Raw genomic sequence first — 18,158 nt, forward strand, 5'->3', positions numbered from 1 at the left:
GATTACATTTTAAAAGGAACATAAAACTGGACTGCATTTCGTTGTTAGCCCTAGTTTTCAGTCCATGAATACAACAAATAATGTTTCACTTGGCAGATAAAGACTTTTTTGGGCGCTTCATGAGAAAATGCCGAGCAAAATTAAATGTAATACCTTCTTTATATGTGACAGGCTTCTCTGTTTATCTTTCCTTTGTCCCCTTCGACCATGCTCTATTTAAGTTAGCTCAGACTCTTTAAGAGTGTAAAACGTTGCGTGCACGTTACTGCATAGTTCGGCCATCTGTTGGTAAAATTATGAAGTATTACGAAGCTTTATTGTACGAGCGAGGCGAAGCGAGCGTAGCCGCGGCGAACTGGGCAACTTCGCCAGGCTTCCGTACTTCATGAATGAACTACTTCGTTTGAACGCTTCACGGCAAAGAGTGAAATGAATGAAGTAGTTCACGGGAATGAACGAGTTCGACCCATCTCTAGTTAATTGACATCTGACGGTTTGAATGAAACATGCCACAGTCTCCGTTTTCAAATTTCCGGACGTTACTGGTATGGTTCGTTGGGTAATTGTTGACAAACAAGTGTTAAGTTGGTCCACAATTAATCCGTGCGCAACAAAAAATTGTGGTTCAAGTTTAAACTTATAATTAGATAAGTCGATTATGAAGAGCAGAAAGAAATTCGTGACAACACACATCGCCAATTTGTGCTGCGTCATAAGTATGGGGACCACAAACTTGTTTATGTCACAGATTTATCAGCCCCTGACGTCAGCATGACATGCCTTGTACAAACAGTATTACAGACTGCCGGCTTACGCCCTAACAAGAATGCCATTAGAACTTGCGTCCATTTTCCGCCAGTGCAGACGCCTCTGAGTGCATACCGTTTGGACTCACTGAATGTGTATTTAAGCTTACCTATCGCAAATAAGAGGATGTAAATTGCATTAAGAGACCTGTTATAAGTCAACACAAATAGACAAACGATGTTAGTATTTGCTATTTCTGTCAGGAGAAATAATAAAAATTACAATAATTTTATTTACGCAAAAATTCGGCAGCATATCACGCTAGAGAAACCTCACCTCACCTCTAAAACAGTCTCGAGGAGTGGCCGCGCGGTTAGAGGCGCCATGACACGGATTGCGCGGCCCCTGCCGCCGGAGGTTCGATTCCTCCTTCGGGCATGGTTGTGTGTGTTGTTAACTTAGTTTAAGTAGTGTGTAAGTCTAGGGACCGATGACATCAGCAGTTTGGCCCCTTAGGAATTTACACACAGTAGAACACATTTTCTGATATAACCGATTATGACAATCATTTGATTGAGCTCTTTTACACACATTTTAGATTTTAATTCCTCACCCTAAGACATTGAAATAAAATTCTTGCCTGAAAATTTGCCGATGATGTGAAAATACGGTAGCAAATGTGGCACTCTAGACATCGCACGGGCAGAAATATTTGTGGCCGTGTTCAGAACCACTATACTCTTGTGTCGTTCTTTTTCAGTCCAATAACATTTTTCCGTATCTGGAGAATAATTCCAGATAAAAAGGTTGTAGGTTCAAATTTCCAAGGCAAATATATAATTTCTCTTTTTTCAGAAATATTTGCATTTCGTACACTACATTGTCTAACTATTCCAGTGATATAGTATTATTCATGTGCAGTTTTTACAAATCATCATAGGTAACAGTTGCAGAGTTTTTTCGTCTTTCTATAAGATCATTATTGTCAGATGTACTTGCATTTAAGGGAAGAAACTTTGAAAACATTCCTTGGTTGGTTGATTGTTAGTATTAAGATACTGTCAGATGAGAGAGAGAGAATCTGAACCTAGGCCGGGGACCGCACCTGTTCCTCATCAACGATTTGTCCAAATTTGTATGTATGCAGCGCTTGGCCAGGAATGAAAGCAACAGAAGTGTGAGCTTCAGATGTCCAGGCGTGTAGAAAAAATAGCGTTTCTAATGCGGTTCGGGCGAAGCATGAGCCATTTATGTTACTATAGCTTTGAGGCAGTGGTTGGCGCAGCAGAATATATTGTCTTTAAGGACATGATTCTACACTACATCTTCTTTATTACAGCTGTTTTTTTTTTTATAATTTAGGAGAGAGTCGTCGTTGTTGTTGTTGTTGTTGTTGTGGTCTTCAGTCGAAAGACTGGTTTGATGCAGCTCTCCGTGCAACCCTCATCTGCGAGTTACTACTGCAACCTACATCCCTCCAAATCTGCTTAGTGTATTCATCTCTTGGTCTCCCTCTACGATTTTTACCCTCCACACTTGCCTCCACTACTAAATTCATGATCCCTTGATGCCTCAGAACGTCTCCTACCAACCGATCCCTTCTTCCAGTCAAGTTGCGCCACAAATTCCTCTTCTCCCGAATTCTATTTAGTACCTCCTCATTAGTTACATGATCTACCCAACCAGTCTTTAACATTCTTCTGTAGCACCACATTTCAAAAGCTTCTATTCTTTTCTTGTCGAAACTGTTTATCATCCATGTTTCACTTCCATATGTGGTTACACTCCATAAAAATACTTTCAGAAAAGATTTCCTGACACTTAAATCTATATTCAATGTTAACAACTTTCTCTTCTTTGGAAATGCTTTCCTTGCGATCGACACTATACATTTAGAGTTATGATGCAAATAATTATTCTTGTAGGATCTGCAATTTGCCAGGAAAGACTGCCTCTGCAGCTTAGTGATGATGAACATTTATCATAATGATGTGCAAAACTCTATTCCAGATTCAGACCTTAGGGTTGTCTGTGTTGCAGATTTCTGGAAAATGGGTAAAAATTCTGATGGGAGCAAGTGAAAATCAGCTTGAATAAGTGTTCATAAGAGATCCACACAAGTGTTGAATCAGATTACCAGCCACAAAGCATTGCTGATGTTTTTGTTGTTCAGATTGTGAGAACATTGACAGTCATAAGTACTAATAAAAGATATCTGTGTTATTTTTAGTTAGTTAGTTAGTTAGTTAGTTACATGTTCAGTAGATCGTTTTGCACGATAGAACATAATGGTGTGGAATGAGTCATTTTACATTCACATTGTAAATTGATTTGTACATATGGTTAAATTCAGAACATTTTTAAGATATTTTTTTGTTTTCCACCCAAAAGAAAAAAGATATACAGTTGTGAGTTAGTAATTCATACCCATCACCTTTTACACATTACAGTAATAGAAATTCTTCTGCAGAATAGAAGGGGCTGTCAAGGAGAAAATTACTCAGTTTTCCTTCAAATTCCACTTTGCTGTCTGTCAAGCATTTTATGTCACTGGGTAAGTGATCAAAAATTTCTGGGCAGCAGTGTGCATCCCTTTTTGTGCTAAAGACAACCTTAATGTGGATTAATGAGCATCACTTTACTTTCTGGTATTGTAATTGTGTGTATCATTGTTCATTTTGAACTTGGTAGATTAATTACAACAAACTTCATGAGGGACTAAATAAACTGTGAAGCAGTAGTCAGAATACTGAACTCCTTAAACAGATGTCTACAAGATGATCATGGGTGAGCACCACATTTTACTCTTACAGCACACCTTTGTGCAATGAAAACTTCCTTTTTTAAAAATGAGTTACCCCAGTCCATTATTCCACATGACATTATTAAATGAAAATATGTCAACTTACTGATTTGTCTGTCCCCAAGATTTGTAATAATTCTAAGTGCGAATGTGACTGAACTGTATTAGGAGTTTCAAAGTGTCCTTTTTCTGGTTTGAATTCTCATCAGTATGGAGACTTGAGAATATTGATGTTTCCACCCTATTTATTATTTCCTTACCATGTGTTGCATTTATCATTGGTGTAGTACCTCAAGATGTGCAGAACTGAACTTATTGTGTCTTATTAAAGTTGAGAGTAAAACTATTTGCAGAAATCAGTCAATGAGTCTTTTAAGTATTCTAGAATACATGAACTGAACTTATTGTGTCTTATTAAAGTTGAGAGTAAAACTATTTGCAGAAATCAGTCAATGAGTCTTTTAAGTATTCTAGAATACATCAACGTCTCAAAAATTGTGGAAAATGATGTCAGCAGAGTTGGTCATTTCGTGTTTACCTTCTCCTTTTCTTATCTCTTACAATCTAGCCAAGAACTTCCTTAGTCTATCTAGTATTCATTCAAGTATCCACATATCTTGTCCACATCCGTTTATTTAGTCATATTTATATCTTTCACTCTAGTCCACGCCTAGATTCATTTGTTTGTATTCTCATCTTTTCTAATAATTTGTAGAAGGCATCTCTCCATTGTTCACTGAAAACTTTCACTTTTTGATTGATCCTTGACTCACTGTAGTGAGTCAGAACTGGCAACACTCATTTGTTGTAAACTTTCTGGTTCAGTCACTGCAGAAACTTTGCATCAAAAATTCTATTTAGTTTTCCAGTAGAATTTTTACTCATTACATTTACTGTCTATCCAGTTGTTGTTTTCAGTTGCCATGAAGTAAAAACTCATCATGTGGGTCTACATTGTCACTGTTGATCCATACAATTGTTTTTTAGTCTGATTATCCATTAATTTAGTTTTATTATGGTTGATTTTCAGGCCTTCTTATAACTTGATCTAATTGGCTCTTTCATTTGTTATAGAAGTTTGTTAGTACTGGAGGCATATAGTGAAATGCCATCAGAAAAAAATGTTTGAGGGTTATTGCATTAATTCATATTTCTGTTTTTATCTCCATTTAAGAACTTAAAAACTTCCTAAATTGCTGAGTATTTTTGTGGTCACACAGAATCTCTTTCGGTTCTGAGTTTTCCACTATCTCAGTGCAAAACTCGTGAAAGCTGAGCTTTTATTCCTAACATATTAGCTTGTAAAGGATGAATGTCCGGCCCCAGTAGCTGAGTGGTCAGCGTGACAGACTGTCAATCCTAAGGGCCCGGGTTCGATTCCCGGCTGGGTCGGAGATTTTCTCCGCTCAGGGACTGGGTGTTGTGTTGTCCTAATCATCATTATTTCATCCCCATCGACGCGCAGGTCGCCGAAGTGGCGTCAAATCGAAAGACCTGCACCAGGCGAACGGTCTACCCGACGGGAGGCCCTAGCCACACGACATTTCATTTTTTCAAAGGATGAATTTGTGCAGTACTTATCTGTTGAGTATGTAGCAACAATGCTATTACTGTAACTGTGTTCATTAACTAAACTTTACATGTTGTAAATAATTTAGGACTGAAGGAGATGACTCATGTAGCAGAAGTCTTAAGTCAATCGAAAGGCACACAAAAAAAGAATGAAAACTTTGTAACCTTTCAGGCTAATCTTTTAACAAGCTGAACTACAAATACATACAAATGTATATGTACTCCAGCTCCTTAAAATGATTTCTCTAAAAACTAGTGAAATTTTCATTATTTTTCGTTTGCCTGACAATGATTCAATGCTTTACTCCTAAGTTGTCTTCTTTGCTCCTAAATTATTTACATTTTGCCTGACTTTTCCGTGCCATATTTATAAACTTTACATTTTGTTGTATATAGTAGTGATTCCATAATCTTTCATATCATTGAACTACTCCGAATTTAAATAATTCAGGATGTGAAGATTTCTAATGAACATTGCATTACCACCAGACAGCTTGTTTAATGTTACCCAATTATCAGTAAATTCATGTAGAAAAGTCATGCTACTGCAGTTAGTTTTTCTGAATTAATTCAGTTTTAAATTTGATACTTTTTTCATAGAATCTGTTTGACTATCATGGAATGCGTTGCGTTAAACTGTAGGAGCTGCTGTTATGGAGTGGATGCATAGCTCTGCTGATGCAATTCTTACCAGTTACACTTAAGCAGTTGATCATGAAGTCTCAAGTCTGCACAAGATTACACTTACGTTAAATTGGAAAAGCACACAGGCTCCAGTTAGATGCAGTACATATACAGTATTAAATTTCTGTCAACCTCTTCCATTTATGGATAATGTTTCTACAATAATTTGCGAAAGTTATCTAATTTAATTAATTAGAATTGCTGTTGGTTGTTTCCTTTGGTTAGTCATCTAGGAATGCTAGGTGATAGGAAGTACACACAAATCATAAATGAATCAAGTCATGAGAACAGTGTAGTAATTTAGTACCAGCAGTTAATGAGCTTGCACTGAGAATGCTGATAAACCGTCATCTCTCTAAAAGAAAAAGAAGGCAGCAGTCAGCTATCTGGTTGTGGCTCGGAGTTTCCTGCTGATTTCCTCTGCTGACGAATCGTGGTGCAGATACTTGCACAATTCTAGCTGTCTACTTCCTCCATGTTCTCAGTTGTTAACTGTGCAGTCTCAGGAAAGTTCATTCATGCACATTTTTACAGCAGGCAACATAAATGAAATGAAAACGTGCAGTAATAGAATACTACATAACGAAGAATTCAAATGTCACTTGTCTAATTTACTTAGAATTAAATCAGCTTCACACCATGATTTATACAAAATAAAGGCAAGTAATAATTTTGTTGTATTGTTTCTGTAAATGTAAACAAATCACATTCAAGCAGAGCATTACCTTTCAAGTGACTGAGTTGGATGTAGAACTGTTTTAAATTGGAACATTACACTGTGAACTCTGTTTGATGGGAAATGAGATATTGTGAGTTGTGTACTGTGTACTAATAAGAATTTTGAGGCATTTTATGTTTTTATTTTCTACTTATCTGATACTGGACAATGAGTGATTTTTGTATTAGTGAAGAGTCGTGTTCTAGTAATGTCAGCCTGGAATATTTATAATGATTATATGATTTTATTTAGGGTCACTTTGTTTTTTGTAGCAGTCCATTTATATTCAGTAAAAAATGATGTTATTTTAATCTCAAAATATGTAGGTAGTTAATAAAACGTGTCCTCATTACATACTCTGCACAATGTATTTTCTTTGCTGAAAACATGTCAGTGTTACTAAAAAAGTTATGAGTTTTTCTGTGCAAACTTGTACGTTGCCATATCTACTGTGTGTTTGAATCAAAAAGCTGTGTAATTGATTGTTTTACCCTTATTCTTGCAGCATTCTGATCAAGAATCGACAAGCTTGGAACAAGAAGAGCCTGAGAAAGGTGTTGCAAGTTGGGCAACAGCATTTGAGAAACTGTTGGAGGATCCAGCAGGTCTTCATACTTTTGCTGTAAGTGGAAAAGAAACACAAATATTTTTACTCATCCTTTGTTAAAAAGTTTGATTTCTATTATGTAATCAATGAAATAGTAGTCGTGTAACTATTGGCAGTATTCATGGTTCGTGTTATTATTCAAAAGCCCTAATCTGTTTTCCCTCTGAAGTGCTTGTTGAGTATTTACATTCATGTTATTATTCAAAAACTCTAACTGATTTCCCCTCTGAAGCATTTGTTGAGTATTTACACTATTTAATATGACTCTATAATAACTGAGTGATGTGCATTTGCTGCGTGTGAAATAATTTTGGTAGTATCCAAATGCCATGCGCACTTTTCTAAGACGATCTAATCCTCACCTTTGAAGCCGTATTAACCTGAAACACTATTAAAAATATTGTTTCATATTCCAACAGGAATTCTTGAAGAAGGAATTTAGCCATGAAAATATTTACTTCTGGGTGGCATGTGAAAGGTACCGTGAACTGAAAGATGATTCGGAGAGAAAACGAGCAGCAAAGGAGATATTTGAGCGGCATCTGTGTCTTGGAGCCTTAGAACCTGTAAATGTGGATTCTCATGCACGGCAAGTTACTCAAGATGGGCTGGAACAAGCTCCAGAGACTTTGTTTGTTCAGGTATGTTATAATTTATCTATAAACAAAAGCAGTGACACTATTAATTATATTTACATTAAGAGAGCATTAGTACCACTGTTCAAAAGACTTGAAAACTAATGACATCATTAGAGTCGGTTATCATCCGTGAATTCCATTCAGGAGGACTGTATTATATCAAGTGTGGTGGTATATATCATTTTCGGCATAACTCAACAGTTTGTGTTCTAAACTGTCTGTTAGTAATATAATAAATGTGGTTCCACACAAACAAGTGCTTGAACCTTTGATAGGCAAGAATAAAAACAGTCTTATAACACGGAGATATGGCAGAAGTACTATGGTTCCAGTTTCTGTAATGAAACAGGTATCATTCATTTAGCAAGTTTAATACTTTTCCATGTCAGATACTTCGTATTTTATTGCCAATGTTTGAAATATTATTCATGAACTATTTCTGCACATAATGCAGAAAGTAGTTCAGTAGTTCCCTTCTAGCAGCAGTTTATCGTATATTTCTGCTGCAACAGTATTTTTCAAGAGATTGAGATAAAGCATGCATTATTTCCATTTTTATTGGACAGATGGACATAACTGCAGGCTTATATTGGTGACAACAGTCCGTTGTAGATGAAAAAAAAAAAAAAAACCACATTTTATGCTTGTGTATTACAACCCTTCTGTAGACCGAAAACCTGCTTTGCAGGAGTCAACATGGATTCATAAAGCAGCAGTCATGTGAAATTTGGTTCCCTCTGTTTGTACATGTTATTTAGAAGTACAGGTTATTTAGAAGTACTTGATAACAGTCCTTCATTTCCGTTACACATTTGATACTCTTCTGCACTTTTATACAGTCCACCAAATATTTGCACACTGGAACCAAAGTATTGGAATGCATGTCGATGCTTAGTTGTCGGAAGTATTTTCAGTTTTGATAAGAGTTCGCCAGGGCTGTATACTCTCCTCATCACCTGTATTTTGAAAACTCCTCCTATCTGCACTTGATGGAAATTATATAGGACTGCTGGGTAATGGAGTTATCATCAATAACATCAGGTACACTGATGAGACTGTCTTACTTGCAACCAGGCTGAAAGATCTGCATGAACTAGTAAACACTGTTACTGAAGAGGGCAACACTGTGAGGTTACATTTAAATCTCAAAAAGGGCAAAATGGATAGTTGTCAGCAGAAACCAAAATGAAATTCAGGGCATTTACACACACGGTAATGATGAGATTGAAAAGATTTATCGTGTAAATATTTGGGGTGTCAAATCAATGATAACTGGGATGTCTCTTCAACAAATTCACACCAGAACTAAACAGGCCAGGAGTTCTTTCCCAAAAATGAAGAAAGTTCTTAATAGCAGTGGCTTAAGTATTACACTTTGCACTCACCTACTTTGACACTACATGTTCAATATCCCATTCGATGCAGTTGGGTTGTGAACATTTACCACAGTATTTGGTAAGAAGTTGGAGGCATTTGAAATGTGGATGAATTGAAGGCTAATAAAGATACCATACCATCGACAGATAGTCAAAAATCTTGCAGTACTGCTGTCTACATATAAAAATATAGAAATTCTCAATATCATAAAGAGAAGAAATTTTCAGAGACTTTCACCATATAATGTGAAATAACAAATACCACCTGTTGCAACCAATACTTCAAGGAAGACTGATGGCAGCCATGGTCCACGACATATAAAATGATGTTGGCTAAAGAACTTAAGTCAGTGGTTTGGACGAACACAAAATTACTGTTCTGAAAAGTCATGAATATACATTAGATCATGATACTGATCAACAATGCAGGACGAGTCACTTAGAACAGAATATTATAGCCCAACTTTATTAATTGACTGAAATTTTTTTAACAAGTGAACTTAGTATGTTACTCTAAAACTTTTTTGTGGGGGCAGGGGGCGGGGGTGGAGTTATAGGTGAAATTAATGTTAGTTGGAGTGTTACAGAACATTACTGTTCAGAGTACCTGTAAATGACATGGTGGATAACATCAGAAGCCCCATGAAGGTGTTCATGGACAACATATTTAGGGGTGCCACTTTACCAGCAACTTTGAATGTTTGAAGAACTGTGAAGGGCTGACACTTTGTCTAGGGACTTGGAGGTGACCCTTAACATAAATTAATCTTTTGTATTCCAGGTAAGTAGGCAGGAAGTGCTATTACAGTTATCATTTACTGGAAACAGTTACAGCCATAAAATATCGAGAGCTGCATGTTCACAGACATTTAAGCTGTAATGACCAAGTAATACCAGTATCATAAGTTGAAAGGCAGATGTCGTAGGAATAGTCCTAAGGAAATATATTTCAAGCATGAAGGAGATGGCTTTCAAAAATTTCATTCAACCAATTCTTGTGTATTGGCCATCAATTTGATAGCTGTATCAGGTAGGATTGCTGGAGGAGATAGCAAAGATGCAAAGAAGAGATGTACTAATTTGATTAGTCACTGCAAAAATAACACAAGTTACTTATCCAACTGTAGTGGCAGACAGTACAAATGAGATATGTTGATATTTTTTATTGTTGAAATTTCAGTAGTTCACACTCTGCCATAAATATTTTGTGAAATAACCATTGAAATTCCAGTTTACACAGAGGCTTACAGAGTATAACATTGGAATTGATGGAGATATAACTGCATCAGAATTTTCAAAAAAATTAAGCAGTGAAATGGGACAAATGAAATTACTATAGTGTGATAATTCAGATTGAGTTTCTGGTGGAGTTCACATGCATGTGACTTGGAGAAGATTCATGTGTTTAATCTTCCTACAAAGGAAAGTAAACGAAAGTTATACAGCATAATTTTAAAAGTAAATTAACTTCGTGAAAGTCATAATATTGTTTTTTTATTTCATTGCATTTTATCAGATACAGACAAATATGTTGGTTTATTTGAATTTTTTCACACTAAGGCACAAAAAAGGTCAAAAGTGTTAGAAATAGTCAATAACAAAAAACTAGTGGTAGATTTTGTGAAATTGTACATAATAGAGGAAAGTGAAGCTAATGTGATAACCAAACTAATTTAAAATCAAGGATTCGATTGTGGACTAAAAGGAACAAAATCTTCATATGAGAAAAAAGAAAAACGTGAGTCAAAGTAAAGTAGAGCAATGAAAAATTCATGAGTCTGTGTTGCTTGGAAAAAAAAAAAAAATTGCAAATTGACTCACATTGTGTGGGAAACAATGACTTTATTACAAAATGATGCAGGAGAGTTAAAGATAATTTACAGAAAAGATAAAATTTTGACTTTGGTCACCACAGACTAGGTGGCTCCAGACAAGAAGCAAACCAACAGTAGTGATGTTTGTGATACACTTTCAGCAAATTAGTTGCCTGAGAACATACAAGAAATATTTGTAAGTAGCTATCAAACCCGAAAATGCTTTGAAATTGCTATATACATATGGGAATTGGAAATATGTCCCAATTTCCTCCTTCCCCCTTCCTTTGTTCATCTCATCTTCCTCCCTCCCTCCCTCCCTCCCTATCTCTGTCCATCACCTTCCACCCCCCACCCCTCTTCCCCCAATCTCTTACACTACACTCACTCTCCATCCATCCCCTCTTCCCTCATCTCTGTCTCTATCCTCCTCCCCCTTCTTTATATCCATTTCCTACTCCATTCTCATATCCATTTCTTCCCCCTTTCTCTGTCCATTTCCTCCTCCAAACCCCTCCCTCTGGCCTTATTTATTCTTACTGCAAACAGGAATTGCTTGGGAGTAGAAGTCAAAAGAAAAGGGTAATTTGGTTGGAATTATTAGTCTGTGGAGTGTGAGAGAGACCTTCACAGCTGCTGAATGTGTGAGGATACGAGCTTTAATCACAGTATTTTGCATGGTTTTAATAAACAAACAGGTAGGATTATAAAGTTGGGCATAAACATAACTGTCCTGTTTATTATTAATAATGACTGTGAAAAGAAAAACAAAACCACACATTTTTATAGCACAACTTAGCATGTTCTTTCATGCAGCCAGTTCAACAGAAAGTGTTTATTGTATAACTCTTATTCAGTTTGCCTCCAAAGTCTGTCTACTTTCCTTGTCAGTCACATGGACTCAACGATCTTGTAGTTGGCTTACATTGCGCATACATGAGCGATATTTCAACATCTCACTGGTGGCAGTTTTTCCGAAGAAGTAAATCACAATCTGAAATCAACTGAATGTTCGCAACACACCAAATTACCTCAAACTGACATCAATTTAATCTTTGCAACACACTAAAGATGTCTTCACATGTTTGACCGTCTGTTTTGTTAACATTCCAAATTATTTTGTGCGTAAGCTCCAACTGACTGAGTCAAACTCAACTGTATCTGTCATTCTGGAGTCACACTGGATTTTGCTTGAGAAATTCTTATTCGATTTGCCTCCAAATGCTGTCTATGCTCTTCATTAGTCTCATTGACTTTGTGATTATATAGTTGGCCTGCAGTGTGCACACACCAATCAATATTTTGACACCTCACTGGTGGCATTTTTGCCAAAGAAATAAACCACAAAGTGAAATCAATTGAGTGTTTGCAATGCAACAAATTACCATGAACTGACTCTAATTCAGTCTTGGCAACATACCAAAGATACGATCAACACCGATAAAACACTGAAATATCACTTTCATTAGTATTCTTGTTCACAAAATATGAATACTCAGTGTAGAATTTGTTGCTATGAAAACATGCCACAGCATAACTTTTAAATAAATGTCACCTTTTTTGTGTGAAAACATGTGATAGCAGAACTGTCAAACCAACCATCACAATTCTTTCATTGGGATCTTCATATTAAAATACCATCCAAATTTTTTTACTTTTCTGGTGCATTTTCCAAAAATTTTCTGTCTCACAAACCTTGCCCTGATAATTACAGAACAAAAAACAGTAAGCCAAATTGGTTGAATTGTTCTCAAGTGGTTATGTTTCATATATGTGGCAATTGGTTTTTATTTATACAGATAATTTGAAATTTCTAAAACATGGCACAAGTATTTTGGTGTGTCATTAGGAGTACTGAACAACAGTAGAAGCAACTGTTGTTGTTTTAGCAGCAGTGTTACTAATAACTAAGAATGTGATTTAATGGTGACCATACTGTGTCATAATATTTTAACATTAATCCTTCAGGTAGTCACATGAATGAAATGAAAATTGTTTCCTCATCCTCCAGGACATCATCATGATGATGTTAATTATTTTGCTTTGTTGTACCATTTTGCATGATCTAACATTTACAGTTTTTTTGCCGTTTTCTCAGGTTGCCATGTTCTGATGTAAGTAAGAACTGGACACCAGTATATAAAATGCCCAGTAATAATAATAATAATAAAACAAGGTATCACATATTGTATTAATGTTTTACAATTCCGGCACTGCATTTTGTGTGAGCGGTACAGAAAAAGTATTTCAGTTTCTGTACATCCACATTAGTTTTGGGAGTTGCTTTGCCTGTTCTTCTAAACGTACATGTCAAATGGCTGAATATTGTTGCCCAACTAATAGGAACAAAACTAGAATATTCCAAAATACAAAAAAACCATCAAGTTAAATTAAAATTTTATGTTTTATGGGCACAATAATATTAGATAACATTAGGACCAAATAAAAAGTTTACTGAGGCAGTAAAAAATTAATTTCTGTTCTCAGTTTCTACACTGAATGTTGTATATGGCTTGATACAGATTTTACTATATAATTATGAGTTAGATGCTGTGCAGCCTAATTCAAAGTGAACTACTGCAATTTTCAATTTGAACATTATAACCATTTCTGAATAATTACTAGTGTTTGCTGCAGATCAGCTAATCAGTCTTCAGGCACCAATTGCACTCTGCCCTAAATCTAACAAAAACAGTTTTACAATGCAATTGTAAAAGACAGCTTGTTATTCATAAGCATCCTCTGTTCCAATCAGTTTTTCAATATTTGTCGTTTATGTTCTTCTTTCTGTTGTTGTCAGACATTATATAAGCAGTTACTTACTTCAATCACAGTGGCAAGACACTAGTCTTACGTTTAGGAGAATGGCAATTCAAAATCCCATCTGCCTATCATATTTATGTTTTCTGTGATTACCCTGAGTTGCTTTATGCAAAGTCTGGGATGGTTTCTTTGAAAGCAACAAGACCAATTTCCTTTCCAATCCTTCCCCAGTCTGAACTCCTGGCTCATCTCTAATGGGCTCATTACTGACAATGTGCTAAACCATAATCGTCCTTCCTTTAACCCTTTGACTGCTGGAGGCGCACCATCTGCTTGGCGCACTGAGCCGGCACAGCATGCAACGTAATCCGCCTACCTGTGCTAAGTGCCTGTCCCTTGGAGCTGCCGCCGGGACCAGAGCAGTTCGCACTGGCCAACCCGCCCTGTGCTGAATACTTATGGACTGATTACAACTTGTGCAGAGCCAGCATGAATTTTTGGAGACTTTGGGCAATAGTTTTTGTAAAGAAATCAAATTTAGTCATCTTGTACAACTTTATGCATTTTCTTAAGAATAATAATGAAAAGAATTTTATGAGCCATACTGAGCCAGAAAATTGTAGGTAAAATCAGCCAAAAAAATAGGCACTTGAAAAAATTTCGAAGTTTGGCTTCTTGCATCTCCTGGGTGAATGCGGTGGTGAGCGTGAAACTTGGCATGTAGTAACCTAACAATGCAAGGTTCTCAAATATAAGGTATCATTTGCATAGCTCTCTCCAGTACTGAATGAATTAAGCACAAAATTGAACATTTTGTAAAAAATTCGAAAATTCCATATTTTCGTTCTGATTTTGCTAAAAAACTATGTTCTACAAACCATTCCAAGCTGTGTAATTGGAATGAAAGTTGAGTGCAAAAATTGGGCCCGAAAACAATGTAAACTTCAGATTCGCATATCTAGTATAGTGAATGCATGATGAAAATGAAATTTAGATTGCAATAGATTGATAGAACAAACATATGGAATAAAAATTTTTATTCCCCTACTATTTTCCAATAATCTACAAATTAGTTGAAAAGATGTTGATTTTTATGAAAAGATGAAGGCAACTTTGCCTTCTTTTCATAAAAATCAACATCAATATTTCTTATACAAATACCATTTTCTATTAATGCCTCAAAGCCAATCTCATTCGAACAACCAATTTTAATCCCCCCCACAATCCCCAGAACAGTGATTTGATTTCCAGTATTGGCTAACAACAGAGGCAAAGTAGCAAGAAAAATCTCACTGAGAACAGAGATTTAACTTTGGCATGTTACTTTTCATTCATCAAAGGCTTTTGAAATCAGTATGGAAAACAGGTTTTGTACAAGTAGACCAAGTGTAATCTATATTTGCACTACTATGGATGAAAGAATACAACTGTCTATGTTGCATGTTAGTAATTTAAATGTATTGTACATAGATTAATATATGGGTTTTGTTATACTGGTGCAATGTACTCGATGTAATTACATTTACCACAGCACTGATGTTGCACCATTTCAGTCACCAAGTCCCTTCATTTGCCAGCAAACTATCTGATCAAAAATATCCGGACACCCCCAGAAACATACGTTTTTCATATTAGATGCATTGTGCTGCCACCTACTGCCAGGTACTCCACATCAGTGATCTCAGTAGTCATTAGACATTGTGAGAGAGCAGAATGGGGCACTCCGCAGAACTCACGGACTAAGAATGTGGTTAGGTGATTGAGTGTCACTTGTGTCATACATCTGTATGCATGATTTCCACCCTCCAAAACATCCTGATGTGATAGCGAAGTGAAAATGTGAAGGGACATGTACAGCACAAAAGTGTACAGGCCAGCCTCGTCTATTGACTGACAGAGACCACCGGCAGTTGAAGAGGGTCATAATGTGTAATAGGCAGACATCTATCCAGGCCATCACACAGAAATTCCAGACTGCATCAGGATCCTCTGTAAGTACTATGACAGTTAGGCAGGAGGTGAGAAAACTTGGATTTCATGGTCGAGCGGCTGCTCATAAGCCACACATTACGCTGGTAAATGCCAAACAATGCCTCACTTGGTGTAAGGAATGTAAACATGGGACAATTGAACAGTGGAAAAATGTTGTGTGGAGTGACGAATCACGGTACACAATGTGGCGATCTGATGTCAGGGTGTGGGTATGGCGAATGCCTAGTGAACATCATCTGCCAGTGTACGTAGTGCCAACAGTAAAATTTGGAGGCAATGGTGTTACAATGTAATCGTGTTTTTCATGGAGAGGACTTGTACCTCTTGTTGTTTTGCATGGCACTATCACAGCACAGGCCTACAATGACGTTTTAAGCACCTTCTTGCTTCCAACTGTTGAAGAGCAATTTGGTGATGGCGATTGCATCTTTCAACGTGACCGAGCACCTGTTCATAATGCACAGCCTGTGGCTGTGTGGTTACATAACAATAACATCCCTGTAATGGACTGGCCTGCACAGAATCCTGACGCGAATCCTATAGAACACCTTTGGGATGTTTTGGAACGCCGACTTCATGCCAGGCCTCACCAACCGACATTGATACCTCTCCTCAGTGCAGCACTCCATGAAGAATGGGCTGCCATTCCCCAGGAAACCTTCCAGCATCTGATTGAACGTATGCCTGCGAGAGTGGAAGCTGTCATGAAGGCTAAGGGTGGGCTAACACCAAATTGAATTCCAGCATTACCGATGGAGGGCGCCACGAAATTGTAATTTTCATCCAGGTGTCCAGACACTTTTGATCAGTTAGTGTATGACATAGTCAGGCACTGTTTGAATAATTTTGCATCTGTTTCCCATCCTTCTTTTCGATCTGGTCTTTAGGTTGGCTCTGGTGAAGTTAAAAATATAAGTTCCCAATGATTCTTTGTATGTTAAGTGTCAACACAGGGTACAACACATAATGGAACGTTGCAAGTTTTGCATTGGTATCTAGTTTCTCGGTGCACTTTGTTTAGTGCAAACCGCACATGAGTGTACTTTTCTGTGAATGTTCACTCACAATAACAGCTGGAAAGTGACTCCCTGTGAATCGCAGAGGATTCTCATCATTGTAGCACTGTCCCCTACCAGCTTTTTTCCGTTCTGTAGCATATTTTTATACAGTACCCTTTACGAGAGAAAGGTGAAACTGTGCGAGTGCCATTTTTCGCCCTGTTACCGACTGGTGGAGAGCATGAGCATTTAGAATGCACAAATCCAGAATGTGGAAAAAATATTTCTTGTACCATTTCACTGTCTTACGCACTGATCCCACCGAGCTCAGTTACATGTCACAATGGTCAACTGCACCCATACTCTAATTTTAATCTACAGTACACTGCAGTTTCTTTACTTTTTCGCCACTATTTCTGTCAGTCTTCTCTGTTTCAAACATTTGTGTTGTGTGACTTGTCAACATGCACACTTGTCTCTTATTGGACCACTTAATAGCAAGGATGTTGTCAGTGGACTTAAACTCAGTTTCTTCTGCAGTTTTGGTATGTTGCGCCTATTCTTACAAACAGTGCCACATGTGGCTGTTCCATGGTTGTGAAGGCAGAGGAACAGGTCCGGGCTGGAGTACCAAATAGAATACATATAGAATATGACCCTGTTCCACATATGGTCACATAGGAGTACCCGCTACAATGCCACTTTTCCTTAAATTGTGGAACCCAATTTCTGTTGTTGCGCCTGTATATACAATAAAATCCAAACTATACCCACTCTGACAGTCAGACACTACAAATGTCTTTATTCTGAATCTACTTCACTTTGTTGGATTAAATTGCTGAAAAGATAATCGTCCTTTGAACAGCAAGAAACTTTCATCAATACAAAGCTTGTGATGTGGATGAAATGAATTATAAACTGTCTTATGAATTTTGTCAACAATCATACTAATTTTGAACAGACTGTCACCGCCAGTACTCGCAGAGTTATCACTGAAGTGCAGCGTTCTCAAAAGCAGACAAAAACAGTTTCGGAACATAATTTTGCTGAAAACTGGAGTGTTCAAAAGTGTATCTTTGGACCATTAATCACTTAATTTTAAATTCTTAACTTGGGACATTAGAAAGAAAATAGCAACAAACCAACACATTTCCTTAAATCCAGTGTCTTTCCACTTTGACAGTCAAGAATTCACAGATTCTGGAAAAATTTTTCTGGTGTAAACACAAAAACAGATTTCCTTCATCTGCAATAAATTGCAACAGTTCTTCAGACATAAATACCACAAAAAATGAAAGAATGCTTGGGTCAGTATCTAGTTGACATTTGTGTCCTGAACTTGAGTCATCAAAGTAATGGTTTAACAGATGGAAATCGGTTTCTTTCCAGTCAAACGCATCACTTAAGTGCGCTCTTTTCCAAACCACTTCACTGTCACTTTCTGAT

General features: G+C 36.9%; 1 protein-coding gene across 6 annotated transcripts in view; it reads left to right on the forward strand.

Moving 5' to 3' along the window:
* LOC124783694 (regulator of G-protein signaling loco) overlaps nucleotides 1–18,158 on the forward strand; it is a 243,733-nt gene that overhangs the window by 193,954 nt on the left and 31,621 nt on the right. For all 6 annotated transcript variants that reach the window (XM_047254053.1, XM_047254044.1, XM_047254078.1 and 3 more), the window contains exons 2-3: nucleotides 7,030–7,146; nucleotides 7,551–7,772. In XM_047254053.1, the coding sequence (XP_047110009.1) occupies nucleotides 7,030–7,146; nucleotides 7,551–7,772 (339 nt within the window). The remainder of the gene's footprint in view (nucleotides 1–7,029; nucleotides 7,147–7,550; nucleotides 7,773–18,158) is intronic.

Source organism: Schistocerca piceifrons, chromosome 1 (assembly GCF_021461385.2).
Source record: "Schistocerca piceifrons isolate TAMUIC-IGC-003096 chromosome 1, iqSchPice1.1, whole genome shotgun sequence".
NCBI lineage: Eukaryota > Metazoa > Arthropoda > Insecta > Orthoptera > Acrididae > Schistocerca > Schistocerca piceifrons.